The following is a 22875-nucleotide window of genomic DNA, read 5'->3' as shown; positions in this document are numbered from 1 at the left end:
TTCGGTTATTTTTATTGTGTAATTTTTCTTTTTAGATGGGTGCAACAGATATTCGGTATTCGGCCGAGTACCGAATATTCGGCAAAGTGGCCGAATAGGCCGAATACCGAGTAGTTGCCGAATATTCGTGGCATCTAATAATTACCTGTATAAAAAAAACCGGTCAAGTGAGAATCGGACTCTCGTTCCAAGGGTTTCGTAAGGTCAATGCGGTCATTTCCGTCAACGGGGCATTTCCGTCAAACGGCGTTTGCGGCTATACAAACAACAGTACACACTTACTGACTCGATCGGTAAAACAGCGAGAAAATTTAAACCCCGCTTCGTGACGGTGCTATGAGAAAATGTAAGTTAGGGCTTAGTAAGTAGGTTTGTTATATAGTTCGATATGCATGCTTGCTGGTAGTTTTATCAATTTTCATTTGTAAGCTGTTTGTGAGAAACTATGGGTGGTTAAATATTCGTATTAACAAAATGATCGAGCAGACAAATCCGTCAATTGCGAAACGGGCAAAATCGTCATGTGCCGGAATTTCCCCATTTCATATATTGCCAACCTTTTTGATTTGACAAACATAAATAATAACTATGAAACTAAATACCGAGTTTGTCTCGATTTAATGTTAATATCGTCGGCTAAAGTCGCAAACCTCGTAACTCAACCTGACCAAATTTTACAGGAGGCACAAAAAACTTCATTGTCGATTTTTTTTATGCAGACGCTTAGTGTTTTTTTTACAAAATGTTAACTCAAATGAAGCCGTCAGATTTATTTATGTATTTATTTAAACTTTATAGCACAAAATACAATTTTTTTTTTACTAATGATTGTTCACATTTATTCAATAAAAAATGTAATCTGAACCCAGAAAATATGGAGTTACGAGTTTTTCTTAAGGAAATCGTAAAACTATTATTTGTATATAATGGCAGTCAGGAGTTTTGCCCAAAAAATTGATGAAAATCTTTTAATCCGAACAAGTTAGGTATTGTAGATTTGTAAAATAATAAAAATAATTCAAATTTGTGGGTTTGCTTAACACAGCTATTTTCATGCATGTCTACATACACATCTGGTATGACTGTATACATCTTAGCATGTGTTGATTAGTCCATATACGATTATCATTATTTTGTGGACTTTTTATAATATACCGGATTATATCGTAAATATGAGTTACGGTTCAACAATCATGTCAGTAAGGGGAGTTAAGAAAAAGAGGTGTAAAACTAAGCAGGTCGAAGGAGAAAGTTATTAAGATATTGTGTTATTGTATGTATTAAATATGATTTGTAAGTAATCGAATGTAAACTGTTGTGAGACATACTAACATTAAATAATTAGGAGACCTAGGCTCTCCGAAACATGTCGCGCGAGTGACTAAAACAAGTGAATCTAAACCGTGAAATTATTTAATGATTTGTAAGTAACTAAAAATATTGTCGCGCCCATAATTACTTGGACACTGTACTTCAGACCTTACTCAACAGTGGCACCAACTGGTGAGCACAAAAACAGTAGTTATTAAAAACATGTCGACGAATCCTTTTTATTACTGAAACTCGAATCAAAAGAAACCGGATTGATAAAACTCTAACAACTTTCGGCATGAAACAACGGACAATGATTGGTTGCTGGAATGTAAGAACCTTGAAAGAAGAAAGCCGCCTACACCAACTTTCTAAAGTTATGCGAAACTACAAGCTTGAGATTCTAGGCATTTCAGAGACCAGATGGAAGGGGTTTGGGGAGCAGCTGGTGGATGGAAAGACATTTGTTTATTCCGGCAAAGATGTCACTGACAAACACGAATATGGCGTAGGATTCTTAATGACCGCCAAAGCAAAGAATAGCTTGTTAGAATGGCATGCTGTTTCGGACCGCATTATAACAGCTCGCTTCCACTCAAAAGTAAGGAACATCACGGTTGTACAGTGTTACGCGCCTACAAATGCAGCGGACGCAAGAACGAAAGACAAGTTCTACAGCCAACTTCAGGCCACACTACAGAAAACAAAGCGCCAAGATATTGTTATATGTATGGGAGACTTCAATGCCCAAATAGGAAAGAGCAACTCGAATATTGAACCGTGGATAGGCAAGCACGCGGAGGGACAACGGACCGAAAACGGAGATATGCTCATAGATCTTTGTTGCCAAAACGACTTAGTAGTAGGAGGATCTATTTTCCCCCACAAGAAATGCCACAAAGTGACATGGGTCTCACCCAATCGCCGCACAGAGAACCAAATCGATCATGTTATGATAAGCCGAAAGTGGAGACGATCACTTTTAGATGTTCGAAATAAACGAGGGGCCGACATAAACAGTGATCACCACCTAGTTGTCGCCAAAATCAAACTTAAAGTGGCAAGAATCCAGCAGAGCTTTAAGCCAGCAAATCGCAAGTTCAATATCGAGGTGCTCCAAAAATCCACCACAAGGAAACGTTTTCAAGACGAACTCCGCGAGCGTTGCGAGAATATAAGTAAAACCCAGGTTAGCCTGGAAGAACATTGGAACTCCGTTAGTGACGCTTTTCGGAAAAGTTGCGAGGTTGTGCTTGGCTACGAGCAAAAACCAAAGAAGCAGTGGATCTCAGGAACCACTTGGGAGATGATCCAGGCGAGACACGAAAAGAAACTGCGGATTAATTCCGCTCAGTCCGTAGAAACTAAGGAAGAGCTAGCATACGAGTATTATTTATGCGAGTCCAAAATCAAGCGCAACCTCAAAAAAGACAAACGTACTTGGACTGAAGCCATAGCACAAAAGGCGGAGCTGGCTGCGTACTCAGGAAACATGAGGGAATTGTATAAATCTACAAGGACCCTCTGCAATAAACCTATCGCTGACAAACCACTGAAGGACGCAGCCGGAAACTTGCAGGTTACGCTGGAGCAGCAGCTTTGTACATGGCGAGAGCATTTCGCTGAAGTGTTTAGGGCCCCGCCTTCTATAAGGGAGACTACAGTCGTACATTGCCAGACTCTGCCCGATGTTGATGAAGACCCTCCGAGCATAAGCGAGATCATCAAAGCAGTTACATCGTTAAAGTCTGGCAAGGCACCCGCTAACGATGGGATCACGGCTGAGGCTCTGAAAGCGGATGTACATCTCACCGGTGAAATTCTCGAGCCACTACTGACGCGCATTTGGGAACAGGAGCAAGTTCCAACATCATGGAAGGAAGGCATCATTATAAAACTACCCAAAAAAGGAGACCTATCCCAATGCTCTAACTGGAGGGGTATAAATCTGTTACCCATTTGCTCAAAAGTGCTGTGCAAGATCTTACTCTCGAGGATGGCAAAAGTGATTGACAGCAAGCTCAGAGATGAACAGGCAGGATTTAGACCAGGGCGTTCATGTGCGGACCAGATCAACCTCTTGCGAATGGTCCTAGAACAATGTCGGGAGATGCAGTGTGAGGTTTTTGCTCTATTTGTGGACTTTGAAAAAGCCTTCGATAGGGTAAAATGGGCTAGCATATGGAGGGTTCTGAAGCTTAACGGTGTGCCAGAGAAGCTGATCAACATTATCAAAGCACTCTATCATGGATCTTCGTGTAGAGTGCTTCACAAGGGAAAACTCACAGAGAGTATAGATGTCACAGCAGGCGTCAAACAGGGTTGTTTGCTTTCCCCACTGCTATTCCTGATGGTGCTCGACGACGTGATGTGCAGGGTTACCAGCAGAGGTCGAAGAGGCTTGCCTTGGACATCCGAGAAAGACCTCGAGGATATCGACTTTGCAGACGACCTCTGCCTTATAGCAACCACGCGTGAGCAACTCCAAGACAAGGCAGAAGATCTAGCAGATGAGGCTGAAAAGGAAGGATTGCGCATTAACTACAAGAAAACAAAGGAAATGCGCCAGAACACCACCGATTCAACTTCAATGCTGATCAAGGGAAACCAGATTGAACAAGTGGCTAGCTTTTGCTATCTGGGCAGTATTGTCGACCAGAGTGGAGGAACGGAAGCAGACATTGAAGCACGAATAAACAAAACCCGAGCCGCATTCGGCCAGCTTAAACCTGTGTGGAACTCCTCTACCCTGACGAGAAGAACCAAAGTGAGGATCTTCAATTCCAATGTAAAGGCCGTGCTGCTGTACGGGTGCGAAACCTGGTTTGTCCGCAAAGATCTAATGACGAAGCTCCAAGTGTTTGTGAACAAATGCTTAAGGCAAATCCTTCGCATCTTTTGGCCTAACTGGATCACAAACGCTCACTTATGGAGAATAACCGGACAAACACCCGTGCACAGGGAGATACAGACGCGGAAATGGCATTGGATTGGACATATCCTCAGGAAACCTGACACCCACCTATCCAAAGTGGCCCTGACCTGGAAGATGCCCGGCAAGCGGAAACATGGTCGCCCTAAATCCACTTGGCGTCGTTCTGTGGAGCAAGAACTGGGTGTATTGGGGATGGGGTGGGAGGAGGTTACCCAAGCTGCCCAAGACCGTAGTCAATGGAAAGACAAGATTCGGGCCCTACACCCCAGCAGGGGGTAACAGGAAAAGAAGAAGAAGATTAAAAACATGTAGTTGACGGATTTTCCCTAGGGTTTGGGAATCTGTTTTAAAAGGTTTACTACTCCTGGTCGTAAAAATAGGCCGGAATTGTCCCAAAAAAATATACTTTGCAATACAATCGAAAATAAAGCTTATATTGAGTTCGCTAAAGTTTAGTTTCGATTAAGAATATAGCGGTATTTGTTCACTTGAAGGATATGTTTGTAATACGTCACGATACAAGAAAAATCGTTGGTTGACGGAATAGTCCCAAACCGTAGGAAAATCCGTCAACTGACACGTTTTAAGTAAAAAAACATATTTAAATAACCAACGTTACTAGCATTTTAATATGAGTACCTTCATATAGTTAAAGAAATGCTTAATCTATTACAGTGATCAGGTTTATTAAAAAGTAAATATCATCATAGTTATGACCGGCCAAAGTGAACTAATGAAAAAGTATGACGGAAATGCCCTCATTGACCTTACATTATACAATTTTTAACACGGATTTTTTTATGTGAAACGTGAGTGAATAGTCTTTAAAAAACCCGTAGGGATCGGATCACAAACTTAGTAATTAAGTCCGACTCACGCTTGACTGCACATTTCTAATACGTTTTCCTGTCGTCTATAGGTAAATAACTATTTTGTTTTTTTTTTCAAAATTTTGGACCCAAAAGTTTCGGAGATAAAGGGTCATTTTTTGCCTATTATCTTGAATAACTTCTAAACTGTTTATAAAAAATATATTTGAGATACTCACAATAAGCTCTTTCATTTGATATGTAACAATATCGTGTTACATTGAAATTACATTGAAAACCTTTATTTTTAAATTTCTCATTTACCCCCCAAAAGTTGCCCCCATGTTTAAAATTCATTTATCGTAACGTAACATGTGCATCTTTGGGTCACATGCTTACATATGTGTACCAAATATCAACTTAATTGGTCCAGTAGTTTCGGAGAAAATAGGCTGTAACAGACGGACAGACAGGCAGACAGACGCGCGAGTGATCCTATAAGGTTCCGTGTTTATCTTTTGAGGCACGGACGGAACCCTTAAAACTGAAGCATGTTTCACATTAAAATTGTCATTACACGTTTGACATGCTAGTGGTTAGGTTAGGGCGCAAAATTACCCACTCGCATGTTCATTCCCTACATTTTTTTGAGCAACTTAGTATTATTTCGTATAAAATATAGTTGCTGAAATAATATGCAACTCGTTACATTCTCTTTTTAACCTCACAACTTTGATGTTACTTAGATTAGATCGGGACTTTGCTGTTCAATTACTTCAATCTTTAAGATCATTAAAAAAACCGGCCAAGTGCGAGTCGGACTCGCGTTCCAAGGGTTCCGTACATTACACAATTGAAAAACAATGTATTTTTTATGCGAAATGTCTTTAAAAAACCCGTAGGGGTCGGAGTAGTTTCGGAGATAAATATTAAGGGGGGGAATGGTCATTTTTTGCCTATTTTCTTGAATAACTTCTAAACTGTTTGTCCTAAAATTATATAAAAAATATATTTGAGATTCTCACAATGAGCTCTTTCATTTGATGCCTTCTTTCTTCTTTTACCTTTTATACAGATTAGATCGCGATTTAGGTTTCGAAGCCATTGCGTATTTTCAATTTTGCGCGAACGCCACGTGACACGACTATCGTGCGAGCCGGGCGGCAGCCCACTGCCATACACCTGCCCGGGCGGTGCGCCGGCCAAATATACCTAAACTGCGCAGTGACACCCCCCTGATGAGGTTGCCGTGTTAAAACAGGTGAGTTAAAATCGATAATTGCACCCATCTGCCTGACGCTTGAATTATATATCAAAATAATGGTAATTTTATTGCGAATACAATGGTATAGAGTTGCCTGCAAAAATCCGGTCACAAATAAGGGTTATAATATATAATATATATTTATTGCTTTCACATTGGTAAAATTACAGATGTTCTTAATCGATAATGTATCACAACATGACACCCTGTAAGGGTATTGCAATTTTATCTATCTACTCTAAACTAATACATATTTAAATTAAACACAGAGATAACATTACACAAAAGTAATACCTACCTAAGCTATGTATTACTTATATGTCTATTTATGGTATTTATTTATGGTTGCCAGGCTTTTAAAGAAAATAAGAGGGAAAGACTTTCAGCGATAACTCAAAAACGGCTTAACTGATCACGCTGATTGTTTTAGCTATTTTCGAATGTGTTTATTAATTACTATTTTTGGGGTTTTTTTATAATTTTTGGATCAATGGTTCAAAAGTTAGAAGGAAGAACCCTTTTTTTCTTTCTAAATAATTATTTCCGAAATGATTCACTTTATCAAAAAATGTTGTTCAAAGAGCCCTCTTTATTTTGAAAGACCTATCCAACGACACCCCACACCATAGGGTTGAAACGATAAAAAAATTGTCACACACATTTTGTTTCTTTCAAAGCGATTATTTCCGAAAATATTCACTTTATCAAAAAATGTTTTTCTAAAACCCCTATTTATTTTAAAAGACCTATCCAACTACATCCGACATCATAGGGTTGAAACGAAACAAAAAATCCTTACATACATTTTGTTTCTTTTGAGGCGATTATTTCCGAAAATATTCACTATTGCAACATTGACACTGACTGACCTTGCTCTTACCTGCGAAACAAAGAATACGGATCCGTACTCGTGGTATGTAGATAATGGCTCGACAAGTCACGTCTCTAACAGAAGAGATTTATATATCAATTTTTTTTAAAAGTTTGATGAGTCCTCTACTAGAGTAATGACAGACATAACAACGGACAGGAGATACAAGCCCTAGGAAAAGGCTCAATCCATCTTGAAGCTGACATTAACGGCCACAAAGAGCAAATAATCCTATCAAACGTATGGTACATACCAAGCATTAAACAAAACTTATGTTTTCGTGCTGTACGCGCAAGATACGCTGAAAAATAATTATTTTAAGTCAAATGGCCTGTCTTGTATTTTGAAGAATGATGAAAAAGTGCTATTACTTGGAAATCGAGCCAAATATGGCGATTTGTTTATAGGCTTAACGTCAAGGTATTGATGCCGAAGCTTGAAGTGAACCAATTATCAGCACCTCAGAATCTTCAACTCTACCATGAACGCCTGGGACATCAGAACAAGAGACATGTGGTAAAACTGATACAGCAAGAGCTTGGAGTAAAGTTAAACTCGTCAAGTTCATCAGATATCTGTGAAGGCTGCGTTTTTGGAAAGAGCCATAGGCAAAAATTTGGTATGAGACCAAGACCCACAAAGGCTGGAGAGATAATCAGCACTGATGTATGCGGTCCCTTCCCTTATTCGATCTCGAAGTGTAGATACTACGTTCTGTTCAAAGACGCTTACTCAAAGTATCGCTGGATCTACTTTCTGAGACAGAAGTCTGAAGTCTACGCACGGCTAAAGGACTCTTGCTGAAGCGAAAACTTCCGGACACGTAATACAGGAATTGTTAAGCGATAATGGAGGAGAATTTGACTATGAATTAGTAAGGAATACTTTGAGAAAATATGGGATCAAACAAAGGTTTACCATGCCATACACTCCTGAGCAGAATATGTCCACAGAAAGAGAAAATCGCACGGTCGTAGAGATGACAAGGACACTGATGCACGCCCGCAAGAAGATCCCAGAAGGTCTATGGGCTGAAGTAACAAATACATGTACATCCTAAACAGGACAGGGCCTATACTCCTGTAGAAGGAGTGTCTCCGTACGAGCTTTGGTATGGCAAGAAGCCAAGAATTGATCACCTAAAGGTAATAGGATGCGACTGCTACGTCCATCTCCCAAAGCAGAAAAGGACTAGTAAGCTGGACAAAAAAGCACAAACAGGAATACTGATCGGGTATGACGGCGATGAAGGTTACAGAGTTTTCAATATAGAGGAGCTAAAACTTATCAGATCCCGAGATGTTATCTCTTCAATGAAGCACCTTTAGCTGAGAAAACCAAGATTGGTAGAAACTCGATAACGCCTCAGCCTAAAACAAGGGCGTTGCCGCGAGGTGAGTCGTCATACTCCTCCACCTATAGAGGCAAGTGTGGGAGAGGAATTCCGTGAGGTGAGTCACACTCCTCCACCTTTAGAGGCAAGCGTCGAAGATGACTACCGCGGACAAAGTCACACTCCTCCACCTTCAGAGGCAAGTGTCATTGAGGATTATAAGTCAATGGAAGATGAAGAGACAGCAGATATTGAACCTCCGACACGACAGAATAAAACCAGATAAAACCTCCGAAGTGGTTTAGTTTTTATCAGTTTCTTAATGAGGCTATATCTGTTTCTGAACCCACTTCGTACCAAGACGTCCTAAGAAACCCTGAAAAAGATAAGTGGATAGAAGCTGGGAATTGACAAACCTACCTAAAAATAGAAAAGCACTAAGATGCAAATGAAACCCTGACGGTACAGTCGACAGGTACAAAGCACGATTAGTCGCTGTTGGATATACATAAAAGAAGGGTATAGATTCAGGGGTCGGCAACAGGCGGCCCGCGGGCCGCATGTGGCCCGCGAACCTCTCACTTTTGCGGCCAGCGAGCCTCCCTGTGGCTATTTTGTATGTAATTTTGACAAACGACAATACCTGATAAAGTCATAAATATTAGCAAAGTGCGGCCCGCGTTAATTTCATTAACTGCTATGTGGCCCTTGGCTGCTAAAAGGTTGCCGACCCCTGGACTATAGATTATGAGATTATGACCAAACATTTGGCCCTGTAGCAAAAAAGAGCACAATCCGAATGCTGCTGATGAAAAAAAAAATATTTAAAATTAAAATTACACTGTTTATTTTTAATAAGGAACAAGAATTACAATATTCTTAGCTCTATATAATCTTATATTTTTAAGATTATATGGGCTAAGGGATATGGGGATGCAACCCCTGCTTACATTATTAAATTTTAATTAAATATTTTTGCATGGTAGTGAGTCTATATATGTACATTTATGTCTATCAGCGCTTTTTTAACAATAGTTTTAATATTACTAGGTTTCTTATTTATATTTTCAATTACATCTCTGGGAAAACTGTTTAGAGCTTTTGGCACGTATGAGGACCAAGTCCTATTACCATATACATTATTATTCTTAGTAGTTATGAAATTAGATTCATTGGGTAAACTGCGAAGGTTATTTTGTCAACTATATCTATTCAGCTCTCCTAAACGATGCTTGTATTCCAGGATTACAGCCAGTTTAGCCTTATCGTACACACTTAGTACCCTGCAGTAATTAAACAATTCATAATTATTTCTATATTATTGTTTTATTTTTAGCGGAGCTATAGTTTTTAATATTCTAATCCGCAGTTTATGGATTCGTAGTAAATAAGTTTTATAAGTTCGCCCATAGCTGGATATGCCATAGTTAATTATGGAGTCGGCCAGAGCAATATACAATAATCGGAGTATGTTATATGGCACTTTATGTTTAATTATACAAAGATTGCTGAGGATAGCCCTTAGCCTGTTGCACACATTATCGATGTGCGCGTCCCACACCAGTGCACGGCCCATCCTCCAGGGGATCAACGACATCCCGTCGGGGCGTTTTAGTCTTTTGGACCACCATCAACAGAGGCGCCAACTGGTGAGCAAAAAAACGATAGCCCTCATTACACATAGATAGTCCCCATATGGCTAATCGGCCAAAAGTGAAGCCGAAACACGATTGATGTGATGTGTGCGTGGAACGCTCGTGTTTTACGCTCAGCAACACACACATATATACAAAAATTTGTTGCCAGTATATATTTAGTTTCATCGAAGTAGGGAAATTGTAACATCATCCTTACACTTGGTTATTAATAATTTGGAAGTGTGTAGATTTGATTTTGTAGAAAAGCATTTTATGTTTATTTTAGGGATTTATTGCATTTCTGTACTTTGTGAAATATGGTTTCAATAAATAAGCTGATACGTTTTTAAAATTTTTTTATTTAACAAATGTGCATAAAATAATAAAAATAATTGTGTTGCTTTAGGAAAACACGATGCAAGTGAAACTTTTTTTTCGTTTTGTAGGCATTTAACTGAAATTTTCCGATTTAAAGACCAAGGCCTAAAGTTGAAAATCCAACAACGCTTGATAAAAAGTGCTAACGCCATCGTGTGAATAAATGGAATAAATACACATGTATGGAATCCATATACACTATGGAAGGTAGAGGTAAGGAAATGAATCTTCATGTAACAAAACGTGACCGTAAACAGTAAATAGGCGGCGCCACCATACACTGAAGTACCTAGACCATACACCTAGTATTTATATAGTAGACAAAATTAAAAACACGTTTTAACATTCCTGACAACATACCAGTAACAACCTACGTTATTTGGTCGGGTTATTTGCTGCCCCTCCCCCCCCCCATTTCATCTCTACATTATTATACGTCTATGGTTCATGTCATAGAGTCTTCTATATATTACAATACTCTTTGGTCTCAGAGCCCACCTAGCGCCACCGGAGATATTAGGAACTATTATTTAAAGCTGAAAGCGGTCACTTTTGCAAGTTGCAACAATTCTGCCATAAGAGATTGGTCAGATTGGCATCCTTTCTATTATGGATGGTATAGAAAGGATGCCAATCTCTTATGGCAGAATTGTTGCAAAAGTGACCGCTTTCAGCTTTAAATAATAGTTCCTAATCTCTCCGGTGGCGCTAGTTAGGCTCTGGGACATGAGTTTAACATGAACCAACAAATAACCCGAACAAATTACGTAGGTTGTTTTTGATAGTATTTCGGTGTATGGTGGCGCCGCCTAATTACTGTTTTTTGATGGACACTTTTCATACATAGAGGTTTGGCTCCTTTATATAGTCTCCATGCTTTCTATACCATCCATACATATACTGCATCCAATTCGCTACATGACAGTCCTGCTACGCAGGACGTCATACCACAGTCCACATACAATCCTGCGCGGCGGACTGCAAGCGGTGGGCGGGGCTTGTAGGACTTGTAGGACCCAAGAGGCATCCTACCAAAGAGTAGTATGCATCCTACCTGGGTTTTGTAGGACGCCATGTAGTCCGCGATCACATTCACAATCCTACATAATGAGGCAGACGGCGAGGCGGACTACCATGTAGGAGTGTGAATGGGGCTTAAAGGCTTTGTACATTAGGGTGCTATTACACCTATCCAATTTCTTTGTCCAATGAGCATTGCGTCCGACTCTCTCATTAAGCAAAATGTGAGATGCAAATACACATTGGACCAAGATATCTGGACACATAGAATACCATCCTTACCCTGGCCGCACACGCACGGAATTTTCATTCGGATTGCGTACGGAATGACAGGTGGAAACGGGACATCGCTCTACAAATGCATAGAGCTGTCTCGCTTGCACGTGTCATTTCGTAGGGAAAATTCCAAATTAGATCTGTGAAATCGACTCCACACTCGCGTTCGCGGCTTCGCGCCGCGATTCACGCACGTGTGGAGGGAGCTCAGAACCGCTCCAAGTTCATCGTGTGTGGTCGTGTGTTACGCTTTAGATTATTTTGACAGTATGATATGAAAATGTAAAATCTGGCAACATTTATTGTATGATATGATTGATATGATAGATGTGTTAGATTGTTTTAAACCGCTCGCGTATTATTAAGTCGAATAGATGTGGTTTAGAGAGAGAGTTTATTACTAGTTTTCAGTGTTCGTAGGCGATAAGCGATTAAGATTTAAATTCAGTCAACTCAAAATATCATAATAATTAATTACTGTCCAAATAAAAAAGGGCATTTACGTAGATGAGTGACAACTGGGGCTGTGCCTGTGCTGTGTGTAGGATTGTATCCTAGCCTAGCATAAATAGAAGTAGCAACGACAGGATGCCGAGGGGAGAGCATACGCATAGGCCTAGCGTATTACTAAGCCGCGAGGAGAACGAACAGGTGTTCAGTCTCATCGGACCGAAGTGCCAGGTGCGTACACGGTACAGTACAGTACAGTACAATCCTTCTATTAATCAACGTCGGTCGTCGAGGCCTCGTGATTCAGCGATCAGCGACTAGATTACGATACGTATCTCGCCGTGTTTGTGTATTATCTGTTGATATCAATGCGATTGTGATTGCTTCTACAGCGAATTTTAATTTGGTTTCCAACATATAGCATTACAAAGCCTCTAGTATTAGGTTTTCGTCCATTCTTCTTCTATTATTATTTATCTTCAACTGTGCACTGGCTTTATATAAACAGCAGGGGGTGTAGGTGTACCTCACTTAATAGATGATCGGCTGCCTTATCTCTTATCCTTACTTGCCATCCATTAATGGGCTATTCATGATATTCTAGTGGCCAATGGCACATTTGATGGGATTTGGACTTGTTAGTGCTGGTCAAAGAAATAATGTGCACAAATTGATTGAGGCTGGTTTGACTGTATTGTCATGTAACAAATATGCAGAGTTGGCAGCAGATATGGCAAAGTTAAGTAGGACAAGTGTTGTATTATCTTAACCACAAAGTTGTGCTCAGATCATTTTGAATGCGGGCGGGGCTTGCCATACTATACCATGCCATGCCATACCATACCATACTGTTGTCTGTTACTCAACTCAAGCTAATATAATATAATATACACTATACATATATATTATGCACAGCGACAATTGCAAATTTCCAAATCTCCCCACCCTTACATGTTTAGCATGCCATAAGGGTATCCATCGAGATACAAAAGAACAATAAGAATGGTGCAAAAAATATTCATTTGAAATTTGAATACACCAAGTTGCCGGCAAGTGTTACATCTTCCGGTACTGATATGGACATTGTGGGTGAAGGAAGCTTATAATGTTTATTATCGTAACTCATTTGGACCGACTATCGGTTTGAAAGGGTTCTTATGGTACTGGAGTGTTTTATAAGCCGGGTCCACACAGAGCGAGCATACGCGCAAGGCAATTTCCTTGCACACAAAACGGCCTGTGTAGACATGCCTCGGCCGAGGCGCGCGTGTTGTATCGACGTTTTTAGACGTTCCTCACGCGCGCCGCCTCGGCCGAGGCACGTCTACACCGGCCAGAAATTGCCTCGCGCGTATGTTCTCTCTGTGTGGACCCGGCTATTGACAGTTCTTATTATGACAAAAATGGATGATCTTATATTGTACAGTGCCATACTCACGAGCCAATGTTCCAAAATTATATTTACATGCCTCTAAGACACTGTAAATAAGGTTGTGTAAGTATCTATATATATAAATGCATGTGTCCTGACTGACTGACTCATCAACGCTGAGGCGAAACCACAAAATTTTGAAATTTGCACAACAGGTTACATTTATATTGTGTACAAGAAAAAAGTAATTTCAGCGTTTTTTAAAATTCATCCCCTAACAGGATTAAAAAGGGGTTGAAAGTTTGAATCCATTACAAATGCTTTGAAACTTCTTGAGTGGTTGAAAAGGCATATTAGCCAATTACAAAAAAAGTAATTTTAACGTTTTTTAAAATTCATTCCCTAACAGGGTTAAAGAGGGGTTGATAATTTGTATAGGGTTCCAATTTTATTTAAGCTAGGAATTTGAAACTTCGTAAAAAAGTATTTCATTAAAAGAGAAGAAAACTAATTTCAGCATTTTTAAAAATGCATCCCCCAAGGTGGTTAAAAGCATATTATTAGAATACAAGAAAAGCATTTTAAGAGAATTTTAAATTTCATCCCTTAAAAGGGTTTAAAAGGGGTTGAAGGTTTGTATAGGGTTCCAATTTTATTTTAAGCTAGGAATTTGAAACTTCGTAAAATAGCTATTTATGCAACAAGTGCAGAAATCATCTTTACGCACGTGTATCATACAATGTTTTACTATGCATTGTGCGAGTAAATAAAAAAACATATTTATTTATCTATTTATTTTAAACTTTATTGCACATAAAAAGTGTACAACAGGCGGACTTAATGCCATTATGTCATTCAAAGGCATCCAAAGGCATTCTCTACCAGTCAACCATAGGGCTAAGCAGAAAAGCGTCAAGGTACCATATCATGGCAAATAAGTTTAATTATTAAAAGGAGTGTTTTCAATCAACACGGGTTGCAAATAACCTATTCGCACTTGTATCGTACAACATCTTACAGTACATATGGCCCTTTAAACTTTCGAAATGTGCACGAAAAGTGTTCTTTTCCGCACTAGTGCGAGAAAGTAGCACCATATGTACTGTAAAAAAAAATTGAAATCAAAAAGCACTAGTGCGGAAAAGTAGTACTTTCCGCATGATATGGCTTCGTAGGAAACGCACTTATCGAGCACATGCATTGTAAAAGTATTTCATTAAAAGAGAAGAAAACTGATTTAAGCGTTTTTGAAAATTCATCCCTTAAGGTGGTGCCATTGGGTTAAAATTTTGTATGAATGTCAAACATTTTTTTGAGTGCCGGCCTTGAATATTTGTATAAAGGCATATTATTAGAATAGAAGAAAATAAATTTCAGCGTTTTTAAAAATTCATCCCCTAAAGTGGTTAAAAAGAGGTTGAAAGTTTGTAGGGGTCCTAATTTTATTTTTAGCTAGGTACTTGAAACTTCGTAGAAAGATATTTAATAAAAAGAGAAGAAACTAATTTCAGCATTTTTGAAAATTCATCCCCCAAGGTGGTAAAATATGGGTTGAAAGTTTGTATGGAGATCAAACCTTTTTTTAGTGTGGCACTTCTGTCTTTGTATAAAGGCATATTATTAGAATACAAGAAAAGAAATATAAGCGTTTTTAAATATTCATCTCTTAAAAGGGTTAAAAAAGGGGTTGAAAGTTTGAATCTATTACAAATGCTTTGAAACTTCTTAGCATTGTGTAAGATAACAACAGACGGACAGACAGACAGCGGAGTCTTAGTAATAGGGTCCCGTTTTTACCCTTTGGGTACGGAACCCTAAAAAAAGTTATTTCTGGCAGACGCTATCTAGTATGGTACACAGCTGACCTGATTGCTGACATAGCGCGGAAAGCTAGTGTAGTGTGTGTGTAGTCCACCGGACCTGGAAGGCTACCAATAATTTGGATGCATACAACGAGTTTGCACAGCTTAGGAAAGATATTAAACATAGAATTGCCTCGGCGTATGATAGCTACGTGGATCAAGTTCAGAGTAAGGTGAAAAGTGACCCTCGCTCGTTCTGGCAGCATGTTAATACTCTTAAGTCCAGGGGTGGATTTGCTAATGAAGTCTTGTTAGAAGGGCAGCGATTTACTGGTGTCGAAGCAGCTGAAGCTTTCTCTAAGTTTTTCTCTAGCGTCTTTCTGTCTGATTACCCTCGACTAGATGTAAATTCGCTTCAAAACTATAGCCAGACGGGTTCGACGCAATGTATTAATATTACAAACATATCTATTCAGGAGGTGATTGCTGGTATAAAGAGACTTAAAGCTAGTAGTTCTATTGGACCTGACAAGATTCCAGCGTATATAGTCAAAGGATGCATAGACCAGCTAAAATTTCCTATTCATTTTATGTATAATTTAGCACTCTCGACTGGAACATATCCGAAGCTGTGGAAGACCACAAGGGTTACGCCAATCCCGAAGACTGGTGACATTGCCAGTGTTGACAACTACAGACCTATAGCTGTACTGTCAACATTGGCGAAGTTATTTGAGTCTATCGTCCATAAAATATTAGCAGTTCAGTTAAAACCCTTTTTGTCCAACTCCCAGCATTCAGAGCAAATCGCTCTGTTAACACCAACCTCTTAATATTGACAGACACTATCTCTGAGTATCTCGACAGGGGTAACCAGGTGGACGTCGTGTATTTCGATTTTAAAAAGGCTTTCGATCGCGTAGACAACGACGTGTTGATGAGTAAGCTGGATGCTTTAGGCTTCTCGCCAAAGTTATTAGCTCTTTTCGCCAGTTATCTGCGCGATCGAAAACAGTATGTTCGACATGGGTGTTTTATTTCAGCTCCGTACCATACCAGATCTGGCGTAAGTCAGGGCTCGATACTGGGTCCCTTCTTATTTGGGATAATGATTAACGACTTGGAATCGGTCGTCAAGTATGCAAAATGTTTGCTATATGCCGACGACTTGAAACTCATTTATGAGGTTAAGAGTAGCGTAGACTGTGCCTCTTTGCAAGACGATATTGCTTCGGTGGTCAACTGGAGTATTGCAAACAAGCTTCTTTTTAACACAGCGAAGTGTTGTGTATGTACATTGAGTCGTTCCTCTACCCCTCTTCTTGCCCAGTACACACTGGGGACCGAGACTATTGATAGAGTTTTCTCTGTCAAAGATCTTGGAGTGGTTTTTGATGAGCGCCTTACTTTTCATGAGCATATGCAGACACTCGCCAAAGGTTGTTTTCAAAAACTAGGGTTCGTGATCCGCAATGTCAAGGATTTCCGAGACACTGGGGCCATTGCGATGGTTTTCAACGCCTTAGTGAGGAGCAAGCTTGAGGCTTCATCTATTATTTGGAACCCGTACGAGTCCTCATATGCCTTACTTCTAGAGAAAATCCAAAAGGCCTTTTTGAGATTTCTGTAAAAAAAAGGTATGGGTACTAACCCCTTTTTGTACCCAACAAAATTCTTACTAGGCTGCCTTGGATATACCTAGGTAATTCTCTAGAGGTAAGGCGCAACAACATCTTGCTGACTACGGCTTGTCGCATATTGCGCGGTGACTCGGACTGCCCGGAACTGGTAGCTGGAGTCCTGAGGTTGTACGTCCCGGATATTCCTCGAGTCTGCTTGAGGCCGCGAACGCGTCCACTATTAGCTGTGCCGGCAGCGCGCACAGTATCGCACAGAAACTCGCCACTCCTCCGCGCGTTATCGCTGCTCAATGCACTCCTGACATCAGCACCAGAGTGCGACTTGTTTGCGTGGAGATGGCGAATGTGTGCAAGGAGTGTCTGAGGTTTTGTGAGATGAAGGATGATAGGCTTTCCAGCACTTGCATTTGACTTAATATGACTATCTGTATTTTACTTTATATATATTTTGTATTTGTAATTTGTATACCTGTAACTAGTTTCATTATTCGGTGTATTGGCCTATGCTGTGATGCCGTGTAAATATATTTAAAAAATAAAAATAAAAAAAATAAAAAATTCAACATTCTTAGAAATTCACTAGTAAGGGGGTTAGAAAGGGGATGTAAGTTTATATGTGGTACAAGTTTTCTTTTAAGGTAGAAGCTTGAAACTTGGTAAAAGGGCATAATTTTAAAATATACGAAAACTGATTTCACCGTTTTTGAAATTTATATTAATAAAGTTTGGATCGGGGCTGAACATTTTTTTTAAATAAGTAGTGGACTTGAAAATCTTCTAAGAGGGTTGAGTGGGTATCGAGAACATTTTTTTAGTTAGGGGCTTGAAACTTCGTAGTTTGTGAAAGACAAATTTCATGCATTGTATAATTATTAACCAATAATTAACCGTCCCTACTGATATATTTTGCTGCATAATGTTCTATGCTCATGTAAGACTTATATAACCACCAAGCATCAACATACGAATCCACGCGTACGAAGTCGCGGGCAACAGCTAGTATTTAAATGCCTCGTAACACATTGTATATAAGGTCGTGTAAATATATTATTGGAATGTTGGCTTGTAATGATGTTTGTGAACTCGACCATACCATAGGTATGTGGTATTTTATTAACGACGCCATTATTAACGATGTTCCGATATAAATACAATGCCGCGCGACGCTGTGCGGCGTAAGCGCCATCGACAATAAGGTCCCTTTTCATAGAAAATGTCCCATATCATAAGTTTTGGTTTAAAAATGTATGAAAAATATTTGATAGCTAGTGTACAGTCGCCATCAGAAATATTGAAACAGCCAAGATGCTCAAAAATATCTCAACATACACTCTAACACCTTGATAATAGAGGCGTGTTCAGATAGTTGTGACACGTTGTGAGCACCATGACCGCTCCCATATATCTGATGGCGACTGTACCTAATACTTTACAAGAACTATAAAGATTTACTTAATATATAAATTATGGAATGTTACCCTTCCTGTTACTTTCACTATTGAACTGAACTAGACAGATCCAGATCAAGATCTAGATCTAGAGTAGACAGGCTTATTTTATTTTATTAAGGGGCTAGCCTTATTTTTGGCTAAGCTTTTCGGTAAGGGGTAGTCAAAGGTAGGGGTATGAATGGGCTTGCAGTTGAAACTGGAAAGTCTTTCAATGTGTTAGCCATGTTTAAGGGACGCCCATTGAAAGGCTTTTATCGCGGAAAGGGTTGTCCGGTCTCTGGAGGCTTTCCATAGGCTTAATTCAATTAATTTATTTCAGAATAAAAATTTCATATACAATTACATTTACATTTAAAATAAAATAAAATAACTAATCCTTAATTAAAACTAAATATGTTAGTAACAATAGGTAATACTTAGAACAACTATGTTATTACACAGGAAATAATTTGTTAATAAAATACATTAAAATACAGTATAAGGATTATGTGTCAGACTTACCCGAGCTGGCAGGTGGCATAAGTATCTCAACTGCCTAAAACTAAGCAATTTAATTGTGTGGACGCCCCGCTACTGCTAAGTATGCTATTCTATGAGATTTTATGTTCCAAAATTCACCTTTTTACTTAATGTTGCACTTTGTCACAAGTAGGACATTCTAGGCTAGTTAATATGTCTGTAATGTTAAGGGTAAATTTTAAGAAGATTACTTTTAAGCACCATCAAATACAATACACACACACACGTGCACGGAAAGAACATGTCTAGTCACTTTTTTTGGAAAATGAGATTTTAATCTCAAAATGTAGAGCCCTTAATGAACTATTAGTTACAACTTCTGTTACCGCTGCAATTATAAATATAACTCGTTTTTGTCTCACTTTAAAAACACCTATACACGAAAATAATATTGTTAACTACCCACATCGTTCCTTTCAAACCGCGATAACTCAAAATGTTGTCAAAGTGACTAGACATGTTCTTTCCGTGTACCCTTCATATAGAAACTACAGCAAGTGTTGCAGAAATGCCTAAGTCAAAAAAATCAAGTCAATGCTTGCTTAGGTACAATGACATCAAATAATTCATATTGATTTCATATCCTATATTTAAAATTAGAATACACCTGTTAGGATTGTAATTTGGATTTTTTTAATTACATTCCTTACATTTTCAAAAAGGTAATCTATATTACCTGCCTTGAAAAGTTACATAGAAATTGAAATTATTTACAAATAAATCAATAAGCAGCCCTTGAAAACATTTCTAAAAATATATTAACTGAATAAGGTGTCATAACAAAGGTAAAAATATGATTATAATTTAATTTTAATTGTCTTCATTTTCAGACATAATGGTGATATAGTTTAATGGTACTTTTTATTTTTATTTTAGGATTTTATGAACTATATGAATACATATTAATTTATTTTTTTTAAATCTCAATAATCAACTAATCATGCCAAAAAGTGCCTTACGTCATTTTGGAAAAGAGCTACATACTCTTCAAGCTGCTGGATCAATTTCTATCAAACATAGCTAAGAACCACCGCAAGGAAACCCGCTTTTTACGCTTCATGTAAAAAAAAGAACCGCATCAAAATTGGTCCGACCGTTTAAGAGTACGATGTCACAGACAGACACACAGACGGCGTTAAACGTATAAGTAATACCCCTCGTTTTGCTCGGGGCTTAAAAAGTAGTCTTGCCAACAAAAAACTAGATTCCTAACCTCGTAGGTATTACGAAATAATAATAATGGATTATAGTTGCACACTTCATTAAAAAGAATCCTTTTTTAGGGTTCCGTACCTCAAAAGGAAAAAACGGAATCCTTATGGGATCACTTTGTTGCCCGTCTGTTCGTCTGTCTGTCAAGACCATCTCGGGAACTTGTGATGGTATTGAGTTGAAATTAAAACCATATACTCAGGTCTACAGCCCCCTGAACGTGTGAAAAAATCAAACTTCTAGGTTAACGTAAAAAAAGATATAGCCGTTTATGTCGCCAAAAAACTTATATTTCGGCACTCTCAGGGGAATCAAAATTCATAGGGTACTTCCCGTTGACCTTGAACTATGAAATTTGGCACGTAATTTTGTCTTACGCTACAAGTACAGGGAAAAATCGGAAAACATTTGTTAAAAATAAAAAAAAGTTAAATTTGTACGGAATTTTCGGTGGGCGAGTCCGACTCGCACTTGGCCGGTTTTTTTTCTGTAAAATAACTAGGGAAATGATAAATATCAGTACATGTACCATGTAAAGGAAAACCGCGGCATGAGTATGCCGTCGGCCGGAGTGAATGTGTTGCTATTTGCTATGCACTTATCACTTATCACTTGTCATTGATACATACGAGTATAGTGGCATTATTTTGGACTCTTGTTCCAATGGCATTCAAGAATCAAGGCAGTGCTTTGTTCGTTACATACAATGTACTCGAGCTTTTATACCTGAAGCCTTTTTAAAATAAAATTACCTGTTACTCTTAACACTATTTAATTTTTACCCCAATTACCGCCAAGCTTTCTATAACACTGACCTGATCCTGAACTATGATTCTCAATCTACTTATCGACATTAGCATTACATTAAACTCTGCCTAATGGTACATCAATGATATTATGAAACAAACATTTAAATAAGTAATTAATTAAAATTACTTCTAGCATTAAAATTAGGTATTATTAATTAAACTCGGGAACCGGGATACATATAAGGATATCATTATATTCGTATTTAGTCCTGGATAATTTTAACAGTGTAGTAGTCTCGATCGCTGGCCAATCTGACGCGAATTTAGAGTCGCCGAGATGAAAGAAAAAATTACCAACTGTCACGATGACATTCATATCTTTTTCGCGCGCCATATAACGCACATGTCGCTTTATGAACAATTTATGTTTTATTGAGTAATTCTTAGTTTTCCCGTAATAATCAATGCAGTTATACCTAAAAAGACGATATGCGGTGCAAAGTGCACATGGAAAGTGAAAGTTATAAAATATCGGAACGTAAGTACATTATCATCAGGAGATAATTGAAGCAGTCTTCATTTTCCAAATTCTTGCTACTATAAGGTGCTAAAAGTGTTCCCGTGGGGAAACTTGGAGGTGTGATACAATAGTTTATGTACTTATCCTCCCTTTATTATAAAATACCTATACAATTTTGTATCTAGTTCTTATACATTCTCGTGTGACGAGTTTGTCTATGTCCTTGTGGGACATTGTTTAAGGGTTGACTTGAAAATACCCATATGTCGCGTGGCGACATGGTGTTATGTTATCTTTGTCCGTGGGACATTCTGGGAGATGTTGGCTTAAAAATATCCACATGTCGCGTGGCGACATTGTGCCTCGTTCGTGGAACGAGGGTCAGATCTTTTTTAAAATGACTTCAATTACTATGCTCATTGCATAGCAAGAAGCCCTTCGTCCGTGGGACAAGTAAGAGAACCGAATATTCAATAATAAAATGGAATTAAATATATGACCAGAAACACGTCATCCGTGGGATGATAATACACGAAATGTCTTTTAATAGCTAATTAATTTCTTATAATGACATTAGCAGCTGAGATTGACCTAACAAGAAACCCAAATATCTGGATCAAATTTAGCGCATCTTGTCACAGTCATGGACGGGGTCCTGTGTCGTGTACATAAATATCAACTAGCTTATTCTAGTATTGTATGCTAATTAAGTGCTGACTTATTGTTTACAAATAATAACATTATTCTGGAAGCTGCTGGAATAAAATATTTGGATTAAGGTCTGTACCAAACACTTATAATATATGCTGAACCCTTTTGAGGCATGTCATTTTTATTATTCCTTTGCTAATCAAAAATTCTGTAGCCTTATCCAGAAGAGAGGCAGTCAGTAAATAAATAAGTGACTCAGTAGTGCACTTCATAGTCTTCATACCTACTCATATTATACTAATATGCAAAAGAATGCTATCAGCCTTTATAAGGACAAGATCCAGACAGCTGCCTTATTATGAAGATCAAATCTGGGGGTTCATGGCATATACTATTTTCATTAACACTTCTTACAAGCTTCCTATAGCTTAAGCTTGGTTCATAAATTTCATAATATCATATTGTTAGAACGGAATTTTTTTCCTTTTGCAGGCAGTTTGGTAAATTGCCATACATGTTGACTAATACATTCCTTCTAATATCATAAGGAAAAATAACCCTTTAAGGGTTACTCAATTCAATTCAATTATAAATATAAATACTAATTTATTTTAGCCACTCTCACAAGAAATATAAATATCACAACAAATTATGATAATATTTCTTATTCTTATT

General features: G+C 38.4%; 1 protein-coding gene across 1 annotated transcript in view; it reads left to right on the top strand.

The window, feature by feature from the left end:
- The first annotated feature begins 12180 nt into the window (after positions 1-12180).
- LOC134754485 (actin nucleation-promoting factor WASL-like) overlaps positions 12181-22875 on the top strand; it is a 62822-nt gene continuing 52127 nt past the window's right edge. Inside the window, exon 1 of the mRNA XM_063690819.1 lies at positions 12181-12515. Within this exon, the coding sequence (XP_063546889.1) occupies positions 12423-12515 (93 nt within the window). The 5' untranslated portion in view covers positions 12181-12422. The remainder of the gene's footprint in view (positions 12516-22875) is intronic.

This window comes from Cydia strobilella, chromosome Z (genome assembly GCF_947568885.1).
Source record: "Cydia strobilella chromosome Z, ilCydStro3.1, whole genome shotgun sequence".
NCBI classification, from domain to species: Eukaryota; Metazoa; Arthropoda; class Insecta; order Lepidoptera; family Tortricidae; genus Cydia; species Cydia strobilella.
This window is presented reverse-complemented; position numbering and strand designations above follow the sequence as displayed.